Source organism: Hyperoodon ampullatus (assembly GCF_949752795.1).
Source record: "Hyperoodon ampullatus genome assembly, chromosome: 5".
Taxonomy (NCBI): Eukaryota; Metazoa; Chordata; class Mammalia; order Artiodactyla; family Ziphiidae; genus Hyperoodon; species Hyperoodon ampullatus.
This window is the reverse complement of record NC_136918.1, coordinates 30086422-30110664: the sequence shown is the minus strand read 5'-3', so window position 1 is coordinate 30110664 and position 24243 is coordinate 30086422. Positions and strand designations below refer to the sequence as shown.

General features: G+C 44.9%; 1 protein-coding gene across 1 annotated transcript in view; it reads left to right on the top strand.

Annotated features, from left to right (window-relative positions):
• Positions 1–306: 306 nt before the first annotated feature.
• Positions 307–24243, top strand: part of PLCL2 (phospholipase C like 2) — a 217386-nt gene continuing 193449 nt past the window's right edge. Inside the window, exons 1-2 of the mRNA XM_079704729.1 lie at positions 307–482; positions 849–1408. Coding sequence (XP_079560855.1) covers positions 1082–1408 — 327 coding nt within the window. The 5' untranslated portion in view covers positions 307–482; positions 849–1081. The remainder of the gene's footprint in view (positions 483–848; positions 1409–24243) is intronic.

Here is a 24243-nt window from a genome sequence, read left to right as displayed (position 1 = left end):
CCACGAGGGGAGCCCAGAGGGGAACGTCCGGAGGGCCTCCTCCGGAGCTGGGCGGGAGCGGAACGAGTCCCGCGCGCGGGGCGGGGTAGGATGGGGCGCAGCGGCGGAGCCCAGAGCCCGGGACCATCGTGCGGCCCGCGGCCTGCGCTGTCTTTGCTCCTCAGGGCGCCGGCGGGTGACTGGAAGTTGCCAAATCTCTAGGGAAGCGGTGAGCCTCCCGGAACCCGCGGCCGCCGCCCGTCGCCGTCCGCTGGGCAGCGAGGTTCCTGTGTCCCCGATGAGCCGGCCCAGCGGGAGCAACAGCGACGGCGGCGACCACGAGCGGGAGCCGGGTGGCCCGCGGCGGCAGGGGAGGGTCCCGGCGGCCTGTAGGGGGCAGTGCCGAGCCCGGGAGGAGACGGCGGCGGCGGGGTGGGCGAGTCCCGGCCGCCCTGCCCTCCGTGCGCTTACCCGGCGCCGCCGGCTTCGGCGGGGACCCGGGGGTACGTGGCGGGCCCGGCGCGCGACAGCCCCTGGGGACTTGGGATCCGGGGAGACCCCGGCGTCCCCACCCGCCCGCCCGTGGCCGCGAGAGCCTCGGGAGGCGCTTCCGCGTGGCCGGGGAGCGTCTGGGCGCCCGCCGCTTCCCCGAGCCCGAGTGGGACGCCCGGTGCCCGCGCGGTGGGTGCCCTGAGCCCCGCGGTAGGCGCCCCGTTCCCCCGGGGAGGGCGCCCCGTTCCGGCGCCCCCGGCCGCGCGGTATTTGTGGCGCCCGCGGCGGCGCGTGTGCCGGGCGTGTTTCCCTCCCGGGTGCCGGGCCCCGGGCCCCGCCGCCGCCGCGCTGACTGTGTCTCTCTTCTCCCCCTGCAGGAATCTTCCGAGAATCCTGCTGCCGCGACTTTAACCGTGAGCGAGGCGAGCTCGAAACCAACAGCACATCTAAATTAAAAAAAAAAAAAAAAAAAAAAAAAAAAGGCGGAAGAAGCGGCCGAGGCGGCGGCGGGAGGAGGAGAGGAGGAGGGGCCGCGCGGCCCGAGGCGGCGGGGACGCGGGGACGCGGGGACGCGGGACGCGGCTTTGTGCTGGCGGGTCGCGGGGCGCCCATGGCGGAGTGCGGCCGGGGGGGCGCCGCCGGCGGGGCCCTGCCCACCTCCCCGGGCCCGGTCCTCGCGGCCAAGGGCGCCCTGAGAGCCGGGGCCGGGGAAGGCGGCGGCGGCGGAGGGCGCCTCGGCCACGGGCGGGCGCGCTATGACAGCGCCGGGGTTTCCAACGGAGACTGCAGCGTCGGCGTGTCCGCGGACGAAGCCCAGGCCAGCCCCGCCAGGGGCCCCCGCGGCGCCGCGCTCGCCCCGACCCCAGTCCCGGCCGCCTGCCCCCTCCCCCGGGAGAGCAAGCCGGGCGGCCTGCCCCGCCGGAGCAGCATCATCAAGGTAGGTGGGCGAGGGGCACCCGTCGCCCGCCCCCCGCCGTCCGCGGGGGCTCTTTCCGCGAGAGGGGAGTAGTGGTGGCAGGAGGGGGGTGTACGAGGAGCCCCCTGCTAAGGGGAACCAGGGGTGCGCTGGTGCTTGGTGTGGTTGAGCGGGGATTGGGTGCATATGGCATTTGGGAAGAATGGAGAGGTGGTCCTGAATGTGCAGGGAGCTGTGCTCAGGCATCCCCCGCGGAACTTAGGGATGTCCTCTCCCAGGATTGGCCTGGAATGATGGCCTGTACCTGCTTGGCAGGGCACGCTCTCCTGTGGTAGCCTCAGCTGGTAACAGACTCCCTGCAAGGTTTCCATTGTATGTTAAAAACAGTTATCATGTGAAAGCATGTTCTTAAAAATCCCAGGCAGTGAACAGAGATTATTTAATAGGTTTCTTCTCATCGCTCTATAGTTGCCTCTTGCAAACGGTTGGACTCAGAGGGTGCAAAAAATCCCAGGTCACTCAACCTCACGGAGAAATGGAGTAGGTTTCTGAGCATAAATGCCCATTTCGGCTTTCTTAGGGTCAGAGGCGCCGAGAGGTTACAGTCCTGCACGGTTTAATCTTTTCCTTGCTGCAGTAGGCAGGCCTCCAGCTCTGTGGAAGTTCTTTTGGGCAGTTTGCTTGGTTTTGCTATCTTTTGCCTGGGGTTATTTAGCAAAAGGAAGTCAGCGATTGTTTTGTGCATTTTAAACTCCAGGAGTAATGTAAGGAACTCCTGAGTTTGTGGTGATTTCGTTCTAATATTACATTTTGGTCTGCAGTGCAAACATATTTCTCCTGACATGAAGTGGAAAAAAAAATTGATGAGCTAAGAAGAGCAGAGCCTTAGGAAGGGCTAGCTCTTTCTGCTCAAGTTTGGAGCAAATAGAAAATGTTGCTGTCTGAAGGCTGAGAGGTCACCAGGACAGTGAGCATCAAAGCACCCTGACACGGCTGTCCCCACCTTCCTGTGGCAGATCATCAGCGGGAGAGGGAGAACAGAACGGGCCACAGTGAAGAGAATTGGCAATGGTGGTATTTGAAATTTAACTGGACCTACAGAAACCTTCTGAGTAGCATGTAGTGTCTGATGGTATTATCAGCCTCTGCAGTTACCTAGTGAAATATACAACCTTGCTACTGTATGTAACAGGCAATTGTGAAACTGCTTTTCGCTTTGTCATCTGTTGGCCCGGTTTATGTCTGAGCAAGGGCACAGTTGGAGGGCTTAAAGATCAAGTGTATTAACTATCTGCAGCAGGCGTTTAGAGTTTAACTAAGGAAAGCAAAAGAGGTTTTTGCTGCATACCTACCTAGCTTTCAGTGACTTAACGTTTTCTTCTACTCTGTCGCTTATGTTGCCATGGAAGTTGCTTTCAACCGTGCGTGGTACTCAGTGCCCACTGACAGAGTTATGTGTCATAACTGTTTTTATTGGTTACTAGATATTTGTGGTGATTTTGCACTGCAGTGTTAATGAAATCTGACATAAAAATTCCAGAGAAGATACAAGCTGACCACATTTTAACTCCTCTCCCTCAATTTTTTTGAAGGGCCTGTCCTTGCACTTAAAAAAAAAAAATTCAGATTTAATTGTTGTCTACATGTGGTTCACAGTGTAACTTATTTAATTACAACAGCATCTGTTTTAATTTTGCATTCATGGGAGGTTAGGAAGAAGGATAGTTTGCCAACATTTCTGACATGTGGAATTGAGAACTTGTTGGTAGATATCATTTCTTCATTGAAGATGCTGGAAGCACATGGGGAAATGATTAATAATTCAGAAATCACTGGAATTTTGAGACTTTCCCAGATATCTTTGTCACTTTTCTTCTTTCTAATGAAGGCAGTTGGTTCCTTGTTTGCAGTTGTATCCCTAGATATACATTGTGAGGAATGTAGTAGGGGTTCAGTAGGTTGCTTCCTGAATGAATGGACAAATGATAAGAAAGTACATATTTTCTCTAAGTTCTTTTAATTTTTAAAAATGGCTCATTGGGATTTACCAGTCTCATATCTTATTTATTGTCTTGTATCTCCTAAGATGACTTGACTCCTTTTTCTTGCCTTTATTTTCAATGTGCATTTCCTTAATCACCCTTTAAAACTATGGAAATAGTGTTGAAAGTTGATCAAGCCTGGATTTTAGGGAAGGAGTATGCTATATTTAAATAGGTAATTACTTGGTATTTACTCCCTTTTAGTTGGCGTCTTGAGGGATCAAGATTTTAGAAATTTAGTGTGGCATTTTCTAAAGACATGACATTTTCTAAAGACAAGACATTTTCTAAAGCATCAAGTTAATAACGTAATAGAATAAAGAGATCTTTAACTTTAATACCAACTTTCATAAAGCAGCAAATAGTGCACAGTTATTTTTGTCACACGAATGGCAGAATTACATTTCACTTTTGTTAAAATATAATAAACAGCTTAGCAGGAGCCCATGTGAAAAAAGCAGTGGTGATATCTTTCTTTGGTTTCTTTTGAATAAAGGGATGAATGCAGTCAGGTGATGGAAGGGGAGAGGTGGGAATAGATTAGTGAGCGTGGTGATGGGGGACTTGAGGGCATGGCACGGAGAGTGCGTGCTCACTAAGGATCAGAGGCTGCTGTTCATGGGTTGCATTAATTGCAGTGTCCGGCTATGTCTGTTTCCTAGTTCATTACAGTCTTGACCTTCCTCTTAGGTGGGGATCCCCAAATCAGAGAGAGAAATAACAGCAGAAATGGGATAAACAGTGGGCAAAGAAAGGGGACTATTGCTGAGGTGCAGGACGTGCAGAAATCCACTGTAGGCTGACTGGAATGATATTCCTTATTTAAAATTATTTCTTTGGAATCCATCTGTTTTGTAAATGTGGTGTTGAGTAAGAAATTGTAAATTGTAAAACTACATTTTCTGCCAAAATAGATGCACAGATCCATACTAAAAGAGCTCCTTGGTTATGGTAAGAGTGTCGATGGAAATTCAGGGTGAGCAGCCTGGTAGGACCTTTCTAAGTACCTTGAGAAGAAAAATAAATCATGGAACTCATCACCAGACTTTTCTACTTTTCCTTAGCTTGTTGAAAATAGGGTTACACTTTTTAGCTTATTCTCAAAGGCCTATTAGTAGATTTTTAGGGGAGAAGCCATTATGTTTGTCATCTTTAGTAATCTAGTAAACGAAAACGTCACTTTCATTTTCTCTTTCCATATTTCATTTCATCACACCATTCAATACAGTCCATGCTTTATTTTGAAACAGTTAATTTGGTTAGCTGTTCAGATGGCATTCATTTTTTACAAATAGCTCCATCCTTTAATTCAGGAGCTTGGTCTAAAAATATTAAGTAACATTTTAAGCCTTAGATTTCTTTTTAAGTTTTGAAATAAATGAAGTTAAAATGTCTATTAGTTTGAATGGTTTACTTTAGTCAAAGCTAATTAAATATTTTGGATGGTACATTAAGAGAGGTGATTTAATTTGCATAAAACAAAACTCACTCCTATTGGTGTCTAGTTCTATGGAATTTGACAAACACATGTAAGTCATGTAACCACTACCACAACCAAGATCTAGAACAATTCTATCATCTCAAAAAATTCTCCAAGTCTCTTTGCAGCCTTCCCTGCCCCCTATCCCCAGACCATAACAACTATTGATTTGGGTATTTTAAAAAAATAAGTTGAAAGTATAGCCATTATACTATTTTGGTATTTAAAAGTAACGACAGCAGCCACTGTTTATTAAGCACTTACTATGTGCAAAACACATGAAAAGTGTTTAACTTGATTCTGTGACCTGGTCTTGCATCAACCATGGAGGCTGAAGAAAACCCCAAGCTCAGAGGGGTTAACTGCTTGTCCAGGGTGCTGGAGCTGGTTGTTGTACCCTGCTTGGGCACTCCACTGACCCCCACATTACACTGGCGGTGTTAATTTTTTTGTATACTTAAGGAAGCATTGGTGGTTTGGAACACCAGATTTGGTTTTCCCCTTTAAATATAGGGGATACTGAAGGGAAAAAAAGAATCTCAATTTCTTCTGGCAGAAGAAGTTGGCAGATAATATGGCCAGGCAGCTGTCTAGTCACCTGTTATGGCTGCCTGACCAGAGACTCTGGCTTCACTGGGACCAAAGGTTTGACTTTTGTGGCAGCCCTCAGTTTTCTTAATATCACTGTTGTCCTTATTATAGTATCACGGTGTGTAGGGGAAATGCTTTTACTAACTTTCCGCCGACATAGATTCCCTATGTCTTGATGCTGAGCACCGCATCATGGGGAACTAGCAGGCTTTTCACATCTATTATGCATATTTAAACAAAATAATTAAAATGTACATTATGGTGTAAATAAAGTAGACTCTTTGCAGGCCAAAGCTGGGCTGTATTTATCAGTTCTGCACAGAAAGCAAGCACTCAATAACCATTTTCTGAATTTTATCTTAAGACTAATATCTGCATTTTTGACTTTAGACTTTTTTTTCTGAATGGGGGCTCGGGGGAGACAGCTGTACACCCAGCAAACCTGTGGGCATATCATGAATATTCAACCAACAGTAACTGGATCACAGGGTGAATTTGTCTGGTTAAACAAGCAGCCTTGGTCATTTAGGTCAGAAAACTCTGGTAGCCAATCAGCAAGTCTCCACTTGGCTTTGTACTGATGCATGTGAGGGAGTCCAGGCTTGATAACTGCTGCAAGGCGGGCGCAGGGCCATGGGTCTCAGCCACTCAGAGAGCTTTCGTCACACTTCGAGTTCAGTTTCAGAAGTCATTAGGGGGTGTTCATTTTCAGACCCTAAAAATTACTTACCCCTTTTGCTTCTTTCCGTCCCTGTCTTCCAACCTCCCCTCCAAACAGTTATGCTTGACTTGTGGTGCTTTTCACCAGGTCCAAATAGACAACTGACAGGAAATTGTTTATTGTTATTTTTTAACTTGCCTATCTTGGCCTCTTGAGTTAGTTTCTTAGAATGCTCTCTCCCAGAATCTGTTCAGTTCCTTTTATAGTTCTGTGTGCTCTGTAAGGGGTCTAAACGAGACTGTTCTTTTTTGCTTTTGCTTTTCTTTTTTTAATGCTTAAGTTCCCCATGCCTCAGAATTCAACAAAATAGGGCAGTGCTATCTGCAGCCTAAATGCAGGTATAAATGAATTGTGAATATTCACGTTTTCCCTTCAGACTCTATTTTATACATGTGTTCAAAAACAGATGCTCTGTTTTAATGCTAAATTTTGTCTGTCATTACTTGCTTGTCTACCAGACCTCCAGATTACTTTTTATTTCAAATTAATGGATTCTGTAGTACAGGGGATATTCATGTATTTTTACCAGTGGGCCACAGGATCCGAAACTGTGCAAGCTGCCTGGCCAGCTTTTTTCTGCTGTTGATAATGGTGAATTGAGAGGGTCGTACCCAGCATGGGTGTTAGTAGTGACTCAGACAAGTCAGAACCCCCAGGGGGGTTTCAGTGGGACCTTTGTTCCTTATGGCAGAATAATCCCATAGCTTTAGGGGGCTCAGAGCATATAATGACTTACGTTGAGCGTTAGCAACAATTGTGTGAGTGGGCCAGTCTGCTGGCAGGACGCCTGGCACCTACCTGTCTCCGAAGGGCAGAGGAGGGCAGGTGGGAGGCCCTGCTGGCCACGAGTGCTTGGTCACGTGGCAGGGGATTAGGTAAAACTTGTTATAGGTAGTAATCTCAACTGGGCTGTACAGGCAGACCACCTTTTATTGTGGTTCGCTTTATTGCGCTTCACGGATAGTGCGCTTTTTACAAGTTGAAGGTCTCTGGCAACCCCGCATCGAGCAAGTCTCTTGGCGCCATTTTTCCAACCACATTTGCTCACTTTGTGTCTCTGTGTCACATTTTGGTAATTCTCGCAGTATTTCAAAATATTTCCTTGTTGTTACATTTGTGATGGTGACCTGTGATCAGGGATCTTTAATGTTACTATTGTAATCATTTAGGGGCACCACGAACCGTGCCCATGTCAAACGGCGAACCTAATTGATAAATTTTGTTTACGTTCTGACTGCTGTCACCCCCTTGTTGCCTGAGACACAACAGTGTTGAAATTTGGCCAGTTAATAGCCCTGCAATGGCCTCTAAGTGTTCGAGTGAAAGGAAGAGTCACACATCTCTCATTTTATTTTTTTTTCTCATTTTAAGTCAAAAGCTAGAAATGATTAAGCTTAGTGAGGAAGGCATGTCGAAAGCCCAGAGAGGCCAAAAGCTAGGTCTCTTGTGCCAAACAGTTAGCCAAGTTCTGGATGCAAAGGAAAAGTTCTTGAAGGAAATTAAAAGTGCTGCCCCAGTGAACACACCAATGGTAAGAAAGCGAAACAGCCTTATTGCTGATATGCAGAAAGTCTGAGTGGTCTGGAGAGACGATCAGACCAGCCACCACATTCCCTTAAACCAAAGCCTAGTCCAGAGCAAGACCTTAACTCTCTTCAGTTCTGTGAAGGCTGAGAGAGGCGAGGAAGCTGCAGAAGAAAAGTTCGAAGCTTAGCAGAGGTTGGTTCATGAGGTTTAAGGCAAGAAGCCATCTCTGTGACATAAGAGTGCAAGGTGAAGCAGTGAGTACTGATGTAGAAGCTACAGCAAGTTATCCAGAAGATCTAGGTAAGGTAATTCATGAAGATGGCTACACTAAACAGCAGATTTTCAATGTGGATGAAACAGCCTTCTATTGGAAGAAGATGCCATCTAGGACTTTCATAGCTAGAGAGGAGAAGTCAATGCCTGGCTTCAAAGCTTCAAACGACAGGCTAACTCTCTTGTTAGAGGCTAATGCAGCTGGTGACTTGAAGTTGAAGTCAGTGCTCATTTACCATTCTGAAAATCCTAGGACCCTTAAGAATTATGCCGAATCTACTCTGCCTGTGCTCTGTAAATGGAACGACAAAGCTTGGATGACGGCACATCTGCTTGCAACATGGTTTACTGAATATTTTAAGCCCACTGTTGAGACCAATTGCTCAGAAAAAGAAGATTCCTTTCAAAATATGACTGTTCATTGACAATGGACCTGGTCACCCAAGGACTCTGAGGGAGATGCACAACGAGATACATGTTGTTTTCATGCCTGCCAACACAACATCCATTCTGCAGCCCATGGACCAAGGTATAATTTCGACTTTCAAGCCTTATTATTTAAGAAATATATTTCGTAAGGCTATATAGATGCCATAGTGATCCCACTGATGGGTCTGGGCAAACTCAATTGAAAACCTTCTGGAAAGGATTCACCATTCTAGATGCCATGAAGAACATTCATGATTCATGGGAAGAGGTCAAAATATCAATGTTAACAGAAGTCTGGAAGAAGTTGATTCCAAACCTCATGGATGTCTTTGAGGGGTTCAAGACTCCAGTGGAGGAAGTAATTGCAGATGTGGTGGAAACAGCAAGAGAATGAGAATTAGACACAGTGCCTGAAAATGTGGCTGAATTGCTGCAATCCCATGATAAAACTTGAATGGATGAGGAGTTGCTTCTTATGGATGAGCAGAGAAAGTGGTTTCTTGAGATGGAAACTACTCCTGGTGAGGACGCTGTGAAACTTGTTGAAATGACAAAGGATTCAGAATATTACATAATCTTAGTTGATAAAGCAGTGGCAGGCTTTGAGAGGATTGACTTCAATTTTGAAAGAAGTTCTACTGTGGGTAAAATGCTGTCAAATAGCACTGCATGCTACAGAGAAATCATTCTTGAAAGGAAGAGTCAGTTGGTGGGGCAGACTTCATCGCTGGCTTATTTTAAGAAACTGCCAGTCACCCCCGCCCTCAGCAGCCACCACCCTGATCGGTCGGCAGCCATCAACATCGAGGCGAGATCCTCCACCAGCAAGAAGATTACAACTCATTGAAGGCTCAGATGATGGTTAGCTTTTTCTTCTTCAACCAATAAAGTATTTTAAAATGAAGGTATGTATATTGCTTTTTTAGGCACAATGCTTTTGCCCACTTAGTAGACTACAGTATATTATAGACACAACTTTTATATGCACTGGGGGCCACAAAATTCGTGTGATTCTCTTTATCGCGATATTTGCTTCATCGAGGCAGTCTAGAACAAACCTACAGTATCTCTGAGGTGTGCCTGTAGGGTGGGGTCTTGGTCTGTCTTCAGGACACACGTTGCATGTCTGGATTATTCAGGGGGAAGAATACTGGTGGGAAAACTAGAGGATGTGAAGTTCGGTGCTTGGATCAGATTCTGGCTCCCTCTCTTCCTTTCCTCTTGACCTTGGGCAAGATATTTAAGTCTGTGTGTCTAGTTAACCCATCTCTAAAACAGACATAATGAAATCTCCCTCATAACATTGTCTTGGAGATTAAATGAGATGATGTGTGTGGAATATTCAGAACAGCGTGTGGCCTGTAGTAAATACTCAATAAGCAGCCCCTAGTATGTTTAGTTTCTCTCATTTAGAGTTGATCCTGAGATGAGCAAACTCATTTAGCTTCATTTGAATTGGAGATCACTAACACTGCCATCCCCATTTTGAAAGTCTTATCTTTTGAGACAGAAAGAATGTACCCAGATAAGTTTCTCAGACTTCTTCTGAAGATGCTTCATGAATGATTTTTGTTCTGGTGCCTTTCTCAATCTGATGCGTCAGTACAGCTGAGCTCATATCTTAATAGCCCCACTTCAGTAATCGGAGGGCACTGGACATTAGTTTTATTGCACCAAGCACCCATATGTCTTGGTTTGCCCAGCACAGTCAGGATTTACCCTGGACAAAACCAGGGTTTTGTCCTCTCTGCTCTCCTTTGATGGATTTCAGAGCTTTTCAGGAGGGAATCATTTCCCATTTTTGTTTCTTTTTAACAAAATTTGATTTACACTTTTTAGGGTCCTGGAGGGTAAAGCAGGTAATAGTAACAATTTGGTTTCAGGTGAGTTTTTTTCTGATAGTATTCATCCCTACTATTGTTTTGGAATTGTCAAATAATATAAATTATTTTTATTTAATAATTATATAAATTATTATATACAAAATGTTATATAAAGATATTTATATAAATTATATAAATATAATTTATGGAAATTATAAAATTATAGAATATGTTTATGCCTTCAGTACATTACTATGAGTTCAGTATTGAGGTATCTTCTTGGAGTATGCTAAATATACGGATTTGGAAATAGCAGATATTACCACCCCAGAACCCAGGCAGCTGGATTTAAAAGTGATTAATCATGTAGATTCATGGGAGTTTTAGAACGGAAAGAGATCATGCAAAATTCTTTTGTAGTTATAGAGAGGCAAGGCCATACTGATCAGTACATCTAGCTCCTAGCTATGGTTGAGTTCATTTATTTGCATATTAGCCTAGCAGAATTGGAAAAAAATTGTTATGTAATACTGCAGTATGTGAGTATTAATAGCACAAGATGTGGTCTTCCAAACAGCTATTTTTGAGAATTTGTTTTTTTGGCTATAGATAGCTGCATGGGTACACATGCTACACTTGTGCACGCATGTACTCTGAAGACTCTGTTTATAAATAGTAAAGATTAAGAACAAACCAAATAACATAGTGGTGGTTGGCACGAGTCCTGTCTCGTGAGAGACTGATGGGTAGCAGGTGTCTGCTCTCTAAATTGAAAATGCCCAGGCAGGGGGAGCCTGTTTTTATGAACATTGCTGATGAGGCTTCTGTTGCTCTTGACCAATTAGCGTGGCCACAGAGGGATAAGCGACCTTGTTTGCAGCCACCATTAGAATCACAAGCTGTATGACTCTCTCTACATGGTTTCCTGCTACTTTTTATTTTTCATCTTCCTTCTAAGCTCTGATATCCTGTGAGCATAAGTAGATGTAATTTTTCCAATAGTTAAAATGGTTTAATGGTTATTCTTGGAGGAAATACAGCAAGTTGCTTAGATTTTTATTGCTATTAATCCATGCTAATAGATTATATTAAATACCAATAGAATCATTCAGAGGTTTTCATATCGGAACTGATAGAATTCCTGATGTAATGTGGGTTTAACGGATGTGTTTGTCTTTGGAGTTTTTGGTGGTTTGTTGAAAGCGATCTATATATTCTTTCAAGGCTTTCTCTGGTTTATGTATATTCCCATAAATGTTTTTTCTATACATTAAAATAGTATCAGAAGTTGAATTGCTATGTCATAGGATATATGTATATTCAGCTTCAGTAAATGTTATCGTGTGCTTTTCCTAACTGACAGAACTAATTGACACACCCACCAGGTTATGTGAGTTCTAGCTGCTCTAAATGCTTCCTAATACTTGGCATTGTCAGTGGTTTTTGTTGGTTTTAAAATGTATCTGTGATGGTTATGTAATGCACTGTGGCTTTTAGGTTGCATTTCCCTGATGATGAATGATGTTGAGCACCTTTTCATGTTTTCTTGGCCATTAGTATATTCTCCTTTGTAAAATGCCTATTCCTATCTTTCGCCCATATAAAAATATTGGGGTTTTTATATTTAAAAAAATTAATTTGTGGGACTTCTTTACATTTTCTGGATATGTCTTTTGTGTGATATGTATATTGAAAATTTCTTCTCCTAGTATGTGACTTGTCTTTTCATTGTCTTAAGGGGCACCTCTTAATGAATAATAAGTCTTAGTTTTAGTGAAGTCCAGTTTATCAGCATTTTCCTTTATGGTTGTCATTTTTTGTGTCCTGTGTAAGATATTTTAACTTAGCTTGAGACCATGAAGATATTCATTTATTTAACTTCTAGAACCTTTATTTTTCAAATTTAGCTCTGCAGTCTGTCTGGAACTTACTTGTGTGTGTGGTGTGAGGTAGGGATCAAGATTTTTCTTTCCATGTAAATATCCAGTTAATTAATCCAGCACCATTTATTTGAAAATATCATTTTTCCCTATTGTACTGCATTGGCCCTTTGTCATATATCAAGTGACTTTATATGTGTGGGTTTGTTCTGAAGTCTATTTTGTTAGATTGGTCTATTTGCCTATTCTTTCGTTCACACTGTCTTTCTTCCTAGGTGTATACCCAACAGATAATTAGTCCATTTGTGTATCAAAAGATATGTACAAGAATGTTTGTAGCAGCATTAACCGTAAGAGCCCCAAACTGGAAACAACCCAAATGCTCATCTTTTAAAATAAGCCTATCACACAATGGAATACTATGAAGAAAAAAGACAGACAGGCAGACAGACAGGAACAACAAAAAGAGCAGATGACTGCTACATGTACCTCTCTAGCCTCTCAAGATAATGTTGAGGGAAAGAAACCAGACACAAAAAGAATGCATATTGTATGATTCCATTCATATAAAGTTCCAAAACAGACAAACTGATTTTTGGTGATAGAAGTCATAATAGTGGTCCCATTTAAGGCTCATGACTGGGAGGGGGGACCCAGGGGCTTCTGGGTGTCACTGATTTTTGGTTGCTGGATCTGAGGGTGGTTCCACTTTGTGAAAATCCATTGAACTGTACACATTCTTGACTTCCAGAGGTATATCATACTTCAATAAATAAGTTGATGATTTACACAATTGTGAAAATAAATCAAAATTAGATACTTACAGGCTGCTTCACTCTGCACTGTTTAGGACACTGCCTTTCATAGTTTGCTGCTGTCTGTTGATCAACATATAAAACACCTTTTGCTGCAGTGGGGTGCTCACGCCGCAGCGAGGCCTGGTGGAGGCCCAAGCTGTGTGATGGTGTGGAGTGGGGGGTAGGGGAGACGCTGGCTGGAACAGCAGGAGGATGGGATCCTTCCTGGGCTGTGCTGAGAACACATCAGGAGCCGGGCCTGGAAGGAGGGGGGTGGGCGGGCTGACACAGTGGTGAAGGGAGTGTTGGTCACTGGCGTCAGCTTACACTCTGTTGTGATCGCTGGGAGTTTTGACGATCGGTTTGGTGTGATTTTGAGCGTTTTCATCCCTTCCGGTGAGCTCAAAAGATTTACTATTCGAAAGTGTGCTGCTCACACAAAACTTTGAGAACCTCTCCTTTGTGGAGCACCTGTTCTCTGCAAGACGGCTTTCTAGAGAGCACTTTTGGTCTCAAAAGCAGTGAACAAACAGAAACCAGTTATCCAGGTTTGTAGACAAAAGTGAGAGTTTTGTGTTGGCCACTGAAGAGCCATCTACCTGGGGTCCCAGGTGGCCAGCAGAGTTTTGGCTCTGTTGGCATTTATCTTGTCCCATCGAAATGTTCCTTCAGGTGGGGAGAACACCAGCTCTTCAAATGGGTCACACTGGAATTTTAGGACACTGAATTATCTGGATTCTAAAACATACTAACGTGCAGATCCACTCTAGTCCAATTAAATCAGAATTTCCGGGGTTTTCCTAAAGCATCCTGGGAGATTTTAGGGCACGGTCAGGGTTGAAAATAGCTGAAACCTTTCTCCTATGTTGGGTCTCAGACTGGTCAGCTCTGTTAGATATGACAGAACAAGCAGCCCCAGAATCCTGCAGGTGACAGGCGGTTGGTTGGTGATCCGGTGGCTGGTAGGGCGCAGGGGGTAGGGTGCAGCCTTCAGCTGCCTCAGTGGAGCCTCTCCTTCGAGGAGTTGAGTTGCCCTTTTTCCAAGGGGGTATGTAAGACACTGATGGTGCTCCCCTTCCTCAAGTCAGATCTGGAGAAACTGACTTACATGGAAAAATGGTGGTCTGCCCTCTGTGCTAATCATTGTACCTTAATAATGTATTTTTGATCCAAATAAAGGAGTATGTTGCATCAGTACAGGCCCTGGGTTCATTATTTGGGGCCTTAATCTACCTGGATTGATCATCACTGTGCAGCCACTGTATCCTGGTCCATGCCTCACAAGAGAAAAGACCTCTGTGTACCCAGGACATTCTGCATCATGGAAGAAGACCTCTGCAAGAGGAATATTTTTTGAAAGAACTAATTTGACTGAGGCATGAGCACTGTTTCTAGAGAGAGGTGATTGTACATTTCCAGCTTTCACCACCGCAGGCGGTGGCGTGTAGTAAAAATGCCGTTTACTCGTGGCAGATTATACGTCGACCCTTGAAGAAAGTTGTATGTTTGTACAGGTAATTTATGCTGGGAGGAAAAGAACAATCTGGTGATGCTTCAGGGCATCCCGTGGTGGTGCGCCAACTGTCGGGGTGGGTGTATCTTGATCCTTGGGTGAATGTCTACTTTCTGAATGCTGTAGCCTTTTCCTCTTGCCACACAGACCCTTGCGGTCAGGAGGAATGACCATTGAACTCCCAGAGCATCTGTAAAATATATTTTGTTGACTGCAGAGCAGTCACGTGAAGACATCAGTGTTGCGGATTCGTGGTCTTCGTGACTTGCTGTGCGCTCTTTCTCCAGGACTTGGCTGCTCTTATCAAGAGACCACCATTATTCACGCTCATCCTTTTAGGCCAATTGTTTTTCTCTTCCACATTAACATGAGTGGATATTCCAGAATAGACGCTTGTGTCCCCCTGTCCTAGCTGGGAAGGCTGAGTCTTTAGAGACCCCGGTCTCTGGAGGCTGGAGGATGCACAGTCTGGCAGCAGAGAAGTGTTCTCGAGCCTTCCTGACTATGGTTGGGACCCACTTATTCATACATAATTGATACACCTCTAATTGTTGTTTTATTTACTTATTTGTAAATGGGAGGCAGAGTAGAAATGAGCTTTAACATTCTTTGGGGGAGAAAGTCTACAATCTTTCTGTGAAAGTTTAGTACTCCCTAATATTTACCAAGCTAAGAATTGGGGGGGGTTTCCTTTCCTACAGCATAATTAGCCAGATCTTCTTACCCATCTTCTCTGTTAAGGAAGAAAGTATTGTTGAAGATTATTTTTAATCGTTAAATACCCCTTTTGCCCGCAAGAATACCTGCCATTGATGAATGATACCCTGAGGGGACTAGAAGCAAGAAGGTGAAACAAAGCGAGAGAAATAGGCAAGTAGCCTTGCTGGCTGGCTTCTCACTTAGTGGAGGAGAAGTGTCCTCCCTCTGTGGCAGCGCCCTGACCTCAGTGCGTTTATCTTGCTGGTTGCCAGACGGCAAGGTAAAACAAGGAGGGAGATGGCGTAGGAGATGTCACTGAAATAACAGGCTGCGGTAGAGCTCTGGACCCAGATAGGACTTGGCGACTCTCAGGCCTGCCATTCCTACGAGCACCAGGGGCCGTGGGATCCATGCATCATGCTCCAAAAGAGTGCTTTCAACCTTTTCTACACCAGGCTACAGATAGAGAATGATGTAGTTGTACAGCTCAGTTTGAAGAGGTGGCTTGTGGCTACAGGCCCCCACCCAGCTGTGACGAGGCCAGGGAGGGAAGGGGAGGGCTTGCAGGATCAGTATCCTGGCCAGCCCGTAATCCACCGGTGGCCCCCGGTGCTCTGCCAGGGCACCCACATTTAGTGGAGGCTGTGCTTTCCAGGCGGTAGAGAGGAGAACAGAGGTGTGAGGAAAGGTACGGTCGGCTCTGGGTGCTCCGCATCCACGGCTGCTGAGGTGATGCCCCCCGTTACACAACTGCAGGGGCCGGCTCACCTCTGTGGTGGACAGGAGCTCGGCCCTGGGATGTGCCATGGAGCTGCAGCCACTGGAGCCACGTGGAGCCCGTGCAGACCGCATCAGTAGACAAGTGTGAGACCTGGACAGGATGGGGCATCTCAAGAGTGAGAGGGACAGTCAAGCATCTGCGTTCACAGCAGGGCCGATGTCGTGTAGAGAGAGGACTGTTAGTCTAGCCTTGGGCTTTTCTCCTATATCCGAACAGAGCCAACCATGGGGTCATGTTTAAAACCAACAACAAAAGAGCCTCAAGTAGGCAGGGAGGCTGAACCCCCCGAGTTCCTCTGCAGAAGCTCAAGTCTGAGACGAGGACTCCAGTTCCGGTGCTCAGGGCTCTGTTCTGTGGGGACTGGGAGCTGCAGGTGGGGAGCCCCGGGCTCTCATCTGGGGTTTGTGCCTCCGCCCCATCGTAATGTTAAATGCACCCAGAGGAGTCCGCCTTCTCCTCTTTTGCATGTAAGAGGTACATGAATTCTAGTCTGCCAGATTTCTTAGGTATGCTTTGGGCACCTGAGTCAGTACTTTCTGAGTGACTTTCTGATGTTGTAGGTAAAGGCTGTATAAATCTCGGGAGGATCTGTTTATCTGAATGATTCGGTTGCTGCTAGTTTACTGTTTCAATTCTTTGCGTGAGAAAGATCTGTGCTGTTCCTATAAGTTTACTCATAAATCCATTAAACCACTCACTCTCCATACTAAAAATCCTAATGAGAGACTCTATCCTGTTTTAAAGGTCACATTTAATTTCCCACTTCTCTTATCATCTGTAATATACAATGTTGTTTTCAATACTCCCTGTTCCACCTTATTTGAATATCATGTTTTGGTTTCATATTTTTAATTCGTTTCATTCTGGCTTTGATTTACTTACCATTTCAAGTGGAAATGCATAACCCCAGGCCCTGTGCCTTGTCCCGCAGCCGGGCACTTTTTTTTATTTTTTAGCGCTGGGAGCTGGTGGGTTGGCCTGACGGTTTTAGGCATGACCAGGATAGAGCCAGTGAGGTTTTAATCTCAGAGTTGTGAAAGGTTCTATTATGACCTAAGCAGTGACTGTGATACTGAACAAAATGACCTTCATTTTTTTCTGGACAAAGTAACGATTCAGAGAAGAATTTAGACAGTCTCTCAATATGATAATAATCATTTAAATACAGTTATTTGTATATTTTTAGTATTTTTCAGTGGATTTGAAAAGACAATACAATTTTTAACTAATGAAATTACAAATTACACTTTATTTTATTTATTCTATTTTCATTCCTACTGAAGACAGAAAATCCAAACTTTAGATCATATTTTGACTTTTAAGAAAATCAGCAAGACTCTTTATATCTCACTGTATTCTCTATAAATTGAAATAAAGCTACATGTTAATCTCCTCATGGCACGATTGTCCTAATGTTTTGAAAGAACTTTAAAACTCCTAGAGCAAGATGTTATGAAAACATAAAACGGTGGTAACAATACTTCATAACCAAAAAAGAAAAAAAAAATCATCTGTGAAAGTTCATGTGTAAGCTAGTAACACCTCACGTTTGCATAGTTCTTTAATCTTCACCAGGCACTTTTTTTTCTTTTTTAACATCTTTAGTGGAGTATAATTGCTTCACAATGGTGTGTTAGTTTCTGCTTTATAACAAAGTGAATCAGTTATACATATATATATGTTCCCATATCTCCTCCCTCTTGCGTCTCCCTCCCATCCTTCCTATCCCACCCCTCTAGGTGGTCACAAAGCACCGAGCTGATCTCCCTGTGCTATGTAGCTGCTTCCCACTAGCTACCTATTTTACATTTGGTAGTGTATATATGTCCATGCCACTCTCTCACTTCGTCCCAGCTTACCCTTCCCCCTCCCTGTGTCCTCAAGTCCATTCTCTATGTCTGCGTCTTTATTCCTGTCCTGCCCCTAGGTTCTTCAGAACCATTTTTTTTTTAAGATTCCATATATGTGTGTTAGTATACGGTATTTGTTTTTCTCTTTCTGACTTACTTCACTCTGTATGACAGACTCTGGGTCCATCCACCTCACTACAAATAACTCAATTTCATTTCTTTTTATGGCTGAGTAATATTCCATTGTATATATGTGCCACATCTTCTTTATCCATTCATCTGTCGATGGACACTTAGGTTGCTTCCATGTCCTGCCTATTGTAAATAGAGCCGCAATGAACATTGTGGTACATGACTCTTTTTGAATTATGGTTTTCTCAGAGTATATGCCCGGTAGTGGGATTGCTGGGTCGTATGGTAGTTCTATTTTTTGTTTTTTAAGGAACCTCCATACTGTTCTCCATAGTGGCTGTATCAGTTTACATTCCCACCAACAGTGCAAGAGGGTTCTCTATTCTCCACACCCTCTCCAGCATTTATTGTTTGTGGGGTTTTTTTTGTTGTTTTTTTTTTTGTGATATGAAGGCCTCTCACTGTTGTGACCTCTCCCGTTGCGGAGCACAGGCTCCGGACGCGCAGGCTCAGCAGCCATGGCTCATGGGCCCAGCTGCTCCGCGGCATGTGGGATCTTCCCGGACCGGGGAACGAACACGCGTCCCGTGCATCGGCAGGCAGACTCTCAACCACTGCGCCACCAGGGAAGTCCCTCATTGTGGTTTTGATTTGCATTTCTCTAATGATTAGTGATGTTGAGCATCCTTTTATATTTTCGTTGGCAATCTGTGTGTCTTCTTTGGAGAAATGTCTGTTTAGGTCTTCTGCCCATTTTTGGATTGGGTTGTTTGTTTATTTGATGTTGAGCTGCATGAGCTACTTGTAAATTTTGGAGATAAATCCTTTGTTAGCTGCTTCATTTGCAAATATTTTCTCCCATTCTGAGGGTTGGCTTTTGGTCTTGTTTATGGTTTCCTTTGCTGTGCAAAAGCTCTTAAGTTTCATTAGGTCCCATTTGTTTATTTTTGTTTTTATTTCCATTTCTCTAGGATGTGGGTCAAATAGGATCTTGCTGTCATTTATGTCACAGAGTGTTCTGCCTATGTTTTCCTCTAAGAGTTTTTTAGTGTCTGGCCTTACATTTAAGTCTTTAATCCATTTTGAGTTTATTTTTGTGTATAGTGTTAGGGAGTGTTCTAATTTCATTCTTTTACATGTAGCTGTCCAGTTTTCCCAGCACCACTTATTGAATAGGCTGTCTTTTCTCCATTGTATATTCTTGCCTCCTTTATTAAAGATAAGGTGACCATATGTGTGTGGGTTTATCTCTGGGCTTTCTATCCTGTTCCGTTGATCTATATTTCTGTTTTTGTGCCAGTACCATACTGTCTTGATTACTGTAGCTTTGTAGTATAGTCTGAAGTCTGGGAGCCTGATTCCTCCAGCTCTGTTTTTCTTTCTCAAGATTGCTTTGGCTATTTGGGATCTTTTGTGTTTCCATACAAATTGTGGAATATTTTGTTCTAGTTCTATGAAAAATGCCATTGCTAGTTTGATAGGGATTGCATTGAATCTGTAGATTGCTTTGGGTAGTATAGTCATTTTCACAGTGTTGATTCTTCCAATTCAAGAATATGGTATATCTCTTTATCTGTTTGTATCATCTTTAATTTCTTTCATCAGCGTTTTATAGTTTTCTGCATACAGTTCTTTTGTCTCCTTAGGTAGGTTTATTCCTAAGTATTTTATTATTTTTGATGCAATGGTAAATGGGAGTGTTTCCTTAATTTCTCTTTCAGATTTTTCATCATTAGTGTGTAGGAATGCAAGAGATTTCCATGCATTAATTTTGTATCCTGCTAATTTACCAAATTCATTGATTAGCGCTAGTAGTTTTCTGGTAGTGTCTTTAGGATTCTCTATGTATAGTATCATGTCATCTGCAAACAGTGACAGCTTTACTTCTTTTCCAATTTGGATTCCTTTTATTTCTTTTTCTTCTCTGATTGCTGTGGCTAAAACTTCCAAAACTATGTTGAATAAGAGTGGTGAGAGTGGGCAACCTTGTCTTGTTCCTGATCTTAGTGGGAATGGTTTCAGTTTTTCACCATTGAGGACGGTGTTGGCTGTGGGTTTGTCATATATGGCCTTTATTATGTTGAGGTAAGTTCCCTTTATGCCTACTTTCTGGAGGGTTTTTATCATAAACGGGTGTTTAATTTTGCTGAAAGCTTTTTCTGCACATATTGAGATGATCGTATGGTTTTTCTCCTTCAGTTTGTTAATATGGTGTATCACATTGATTGATTTGTGTATACTGAAGAATCATTGCATTCCTGGAATAAACCCCACTTGATCATGGTGTATGATCCTTATAATGTGCTGTTGGATTCTGTTTGCTCGTATTTTGTTGAGAATTTTTGCATCTATGTTCATCAGTGATATTGGCCTGTAGTGTTCTTTCTTTGTGACATATTTGTCTGGTTTTGGTTTTAGGGTGATGGTGGCCTTGTAGAATGAGTTTGGGACTGTTCCTCCCTCTGCTATATTTTGGAAGAGCTTGAGAAGGATCCACCAGGCACTTTTAATGCCCGCTCACTTTACTCTCAGATGTTCTTGTGCTGTAGGTATCGTTGGTGCCCCTATTTTACAGGAGGAAAACTTGACCCACGTGTACAGAATCACACATGTCACATGAGACATTAGCAAGGTTGGGCTGTGGACCCAGGTCCCTGCCCTGTGGCCCTGTCCTCCTTTCCCTTCCATACTGCCCAGAGACCTTCAAACGTCATGTCCATGTAAACTGGAAGGTGGCACTTCCTTCCTCACCCGCTGAATTAATGAGGCACATAAATCAAACCAGGATCATTGAAAGGTGATCTTAGGGCAGCACCCGTTTGAGGTGGTGGACTGTCTGGCTGATCAAAACACTGAAGCGCTGCTTTTGTGCTGTGAAAGGGACTGCAGTTTAATGCCTTGAACATCTGTCTCTGCCCTGTTATTTTTTTATTATTATTATTACTTTTATTTATTTATTTTGCAGTATGCAGGCTTCGGGTCTCTCACTATTGTGGCCTCTCCCATTGCGGAGCACAGGCTCTGGATGCTCAGGCTCAGCAGCCATGGCTCACGGGCCCAGACGCTCCGCGGCATGTGGGATCTTCCCGGACTGGGGCACGAACCCGCATCCCCTGCATCAGCAGGCGGACTCTCAACCACTGTGCCACCAGGGAAGCCCTCTGCCCTGTTATTGCTTAGATAAATCAACCACTTCACTGTTTATTATGATAAGGCAGAGCATCTGGACGTCCTTGAAGTTAAAAAAAATTATTTCTGCACTAAATATTTAGCGTGTCGGATCTATTTGTCATTCCAGGAAAGTAACAGCATTGTGCCTGGCCATTCTGGAGGCCACCTGTTGCTTTCAAGAGCCACGTGGAGGGCGCTGCCCCCGTGACTAAAGACCCTCCATCACATAGGGGGCTGTGGTGCCAGCTGTGCGGGGCAGTCCTTTTCCGAAGGCTATGTGAGCCAGTGAGGACAGGGTCACAGGCTGCCCTGCTCTGAGCCGGCGGGAAAGGCTCCGCTTCACATGGTCTGCCTCTGCAGCCCTGACTCTGGGTGGGCAGTGCTCACTAATGGGCCGCTGTTGGCAAGGAGATCTGGGAGGCCGTCCTGTCACCTCCTCCCTCCCATCCTCGGACACAGTCTTACCTCCTGCTTCTTAGAGAAACCTCAGCGCCTTGTCTTTGGGACCCGTACCCTGGCCGGTCCTCCCTCTGTAGGGGTGGGGGCTGCCTTCTTCCCCCGCCCTGCCTCTAGGTCCCATCCTCTCCCTCCTGTGTCTGTAACTTCTGCTTCTGTGCTTATGTGTCCCCATCAGCGCGTAAACGCACTCAGGTTCTTAACAAACACGAAAGACCAGAACCTTCCCTCTCCCCTCTGCAGCTGTGTCTGGAAAGAGTGACTGCGCCCTCCTGCTCCATTGCCTCTCCTGGTGTTTACCTCCCCACCCTGTCCCTCCAGCGAGGGTCATCAGGGCTCACTGCGCCACCAGGTAGTGGGCTTCCTTGCCTGTTGCAGGCCTCATCCCGGCCCAGGCCCGCAGCCGCAGCTGCAGTCAGCCACGGGGCCTCTGCAGTGATGGCTCTGCCTCAGGCTTGCCCTCCAGCCCGGGAACAGCTGTCCACTCGGCACCCTCTACCCTGTCACCCGGCATCTCACTGCAACACATCTGACCTTCCCTTCCTTACCCTGCTCCCACCTTCCTGTCTGGTCCTTTTCTGGAGCTACTTAGCTTGGCAGATGGTACCCTCATGCATTCTCCTTTCTCATGGTCAAGGAGTCAGTCGGGATGAAAGAGTATTTTTTAAAAAGGAGTTGGAAAGCTTAAGAAATTACAGCAAGCTCTTCTTTTATAAGAAAAGTGGGGCTTCCCTGGTGGTGTAGTGGTTAAGAATCCGCCTGCCAATGCAGGGGACACGGGTTCGAGCCCTGGTCCAGGAAGATCCCAGATGCCATGGAGCATCTAAGCCTGTGAGCCACAACTACTGTGCCTGAGCTCTAGAGCCCACGAGCCACAACTACTGAGCCCAAGTGCTGCAACTACTGGAGCCTGCGCACCTAGAGCCTGTGCTCTAGAGCCCGCAAGCCACAACTCCTGAGCCCACGTGCCACAAGTAGTGAAGCCCGTGCGCCTAGAGCCCATGCTCCGCAACAAGAGAAGCCACTGTGGTGAGAAGCCCGCGCACCGCAACAAAGAGTAACCCCCACTCACTGCAACTAGAGAAAGCCCGTGCACGGCAACGAAGACCCAATGCAGCCAAAAGTAAATAAAGAAATAAATTTATTAAAAAAAAAGAAAAATGCTTCCATTTACCTTTTTTAAAAAAAAGAAATGATCGGTTCTAATGTATATTGCTATTAAAACTAAGGAAGTGCACGGTTTCTATAGCAAGAACATAGGCTGATTGAATTAAAATGTTTGACTCTTAAGTATAACTTTCTAATTTTCATTCTGAAATGGTTTAGAGGGAATCATTCAAGTATCTAGGTATTCATCTGCCTCTACCCTCAACCTCCAATTAATCTTTGCGAGTCTCTTATCACTACTTGCCATGCATTGGTTCACTTAAATTTGCAAAGCAAAATTTAATTGGTATCTGGCTCAGAAACATTTGTTTCTTATAGTGTTATGAGTTAGGAATGGGCCTATTTGTGAGCCAGAGAGGGATAATTTTTAGCATTTCGAAAAGGAGAATCCATGTGAAGAACTTATTTTTTTTTAACGTTTCAGTTTGGAGTCTAATAATCTTTATTTTTTATACATATTTTAAAATTTATTTTATTGATTTATTTTTGGCTGCGTTGGGTCTTCGTTGCTGTGCGTGGGCTTTCTCTAGTTGCGGCGAGCGGGGGCTACTCTTCGTTGTGGTGTGCAGGCTTCACGTTGTGGTGGCTTCTCTTGTTGTGGAGCATGGGCTCCAGGCGCGCGTGGGCTTCAGTAGTTGTGGCACACGGGCTCAGTAGTTGTGGCGCACTGGCTTGGTTGCTCCGCGGCATGTGGGATCTTCCCGGCCCAGGGATCGAACCCGTGTCCCCTGCGTTGACAGGCGGATTCTTAACCACTGCACTACCGGGGAAGTCCCTCTAATAATCTTTAGACTCTTATTGTTCTGGGATCCATGATTTACTATTTTTTCCTCATTGATTTCTTTCTCATTGAAATTTCTTTCTGTGAAAGAAGTTTTTTTTTTTTTTTTTTGTGCCAAAGATAGTACCAGGCCATGTTGCCACAGGTGAGGATCAGGTGGGATAAAATGATACTCTGCGTGGACTGGAGGTCACCCCTGGAGTGACCTTCATGTGTGGAACTAGTTTAGTTCCCTTTTGACAGGCACTGAAGCAGACCGGTCCTGCCATAAGATCCTGGACGTCTGTCTCTTCTTACATTGGGCGATGCTGAAGACAGCCAAGTGCGTTGGTGCTCTAGCCCTTTCGTTTTCATTTCACTGCTGGTATGGTGACTCATGAAACCCCTGTGCTGGTTGTACAGCAAGGTCCCTGCCCGGAACAGTGTGGGGTCAGGAGGGGTTCTAGTGAACTTGGCAGTAGGGACTCAGATGCTGGGAGGACAGAGCAGAGGCTTAGCAGGGTTGTGTTTCACATGGTGGGTGGGAGAAGCCACACCCGGCCAGAGAGCCGTGAAGTTGTAGCTCTGGGAAGTGGTGTGGTTGGGTTTGTGGCTGAGTACAGAGAAAAGAATTGAAGCGGTCTCTTTACCGAGGTGCCGCATGCCCAAGGCTGCTGACATTTCTGATATTTTACAGCAGGTTTTGGCAGGACGGGTCCCTTCCGGCTGCACCTGGGCGAGCCCATGGGCATCCTTCACTCCAG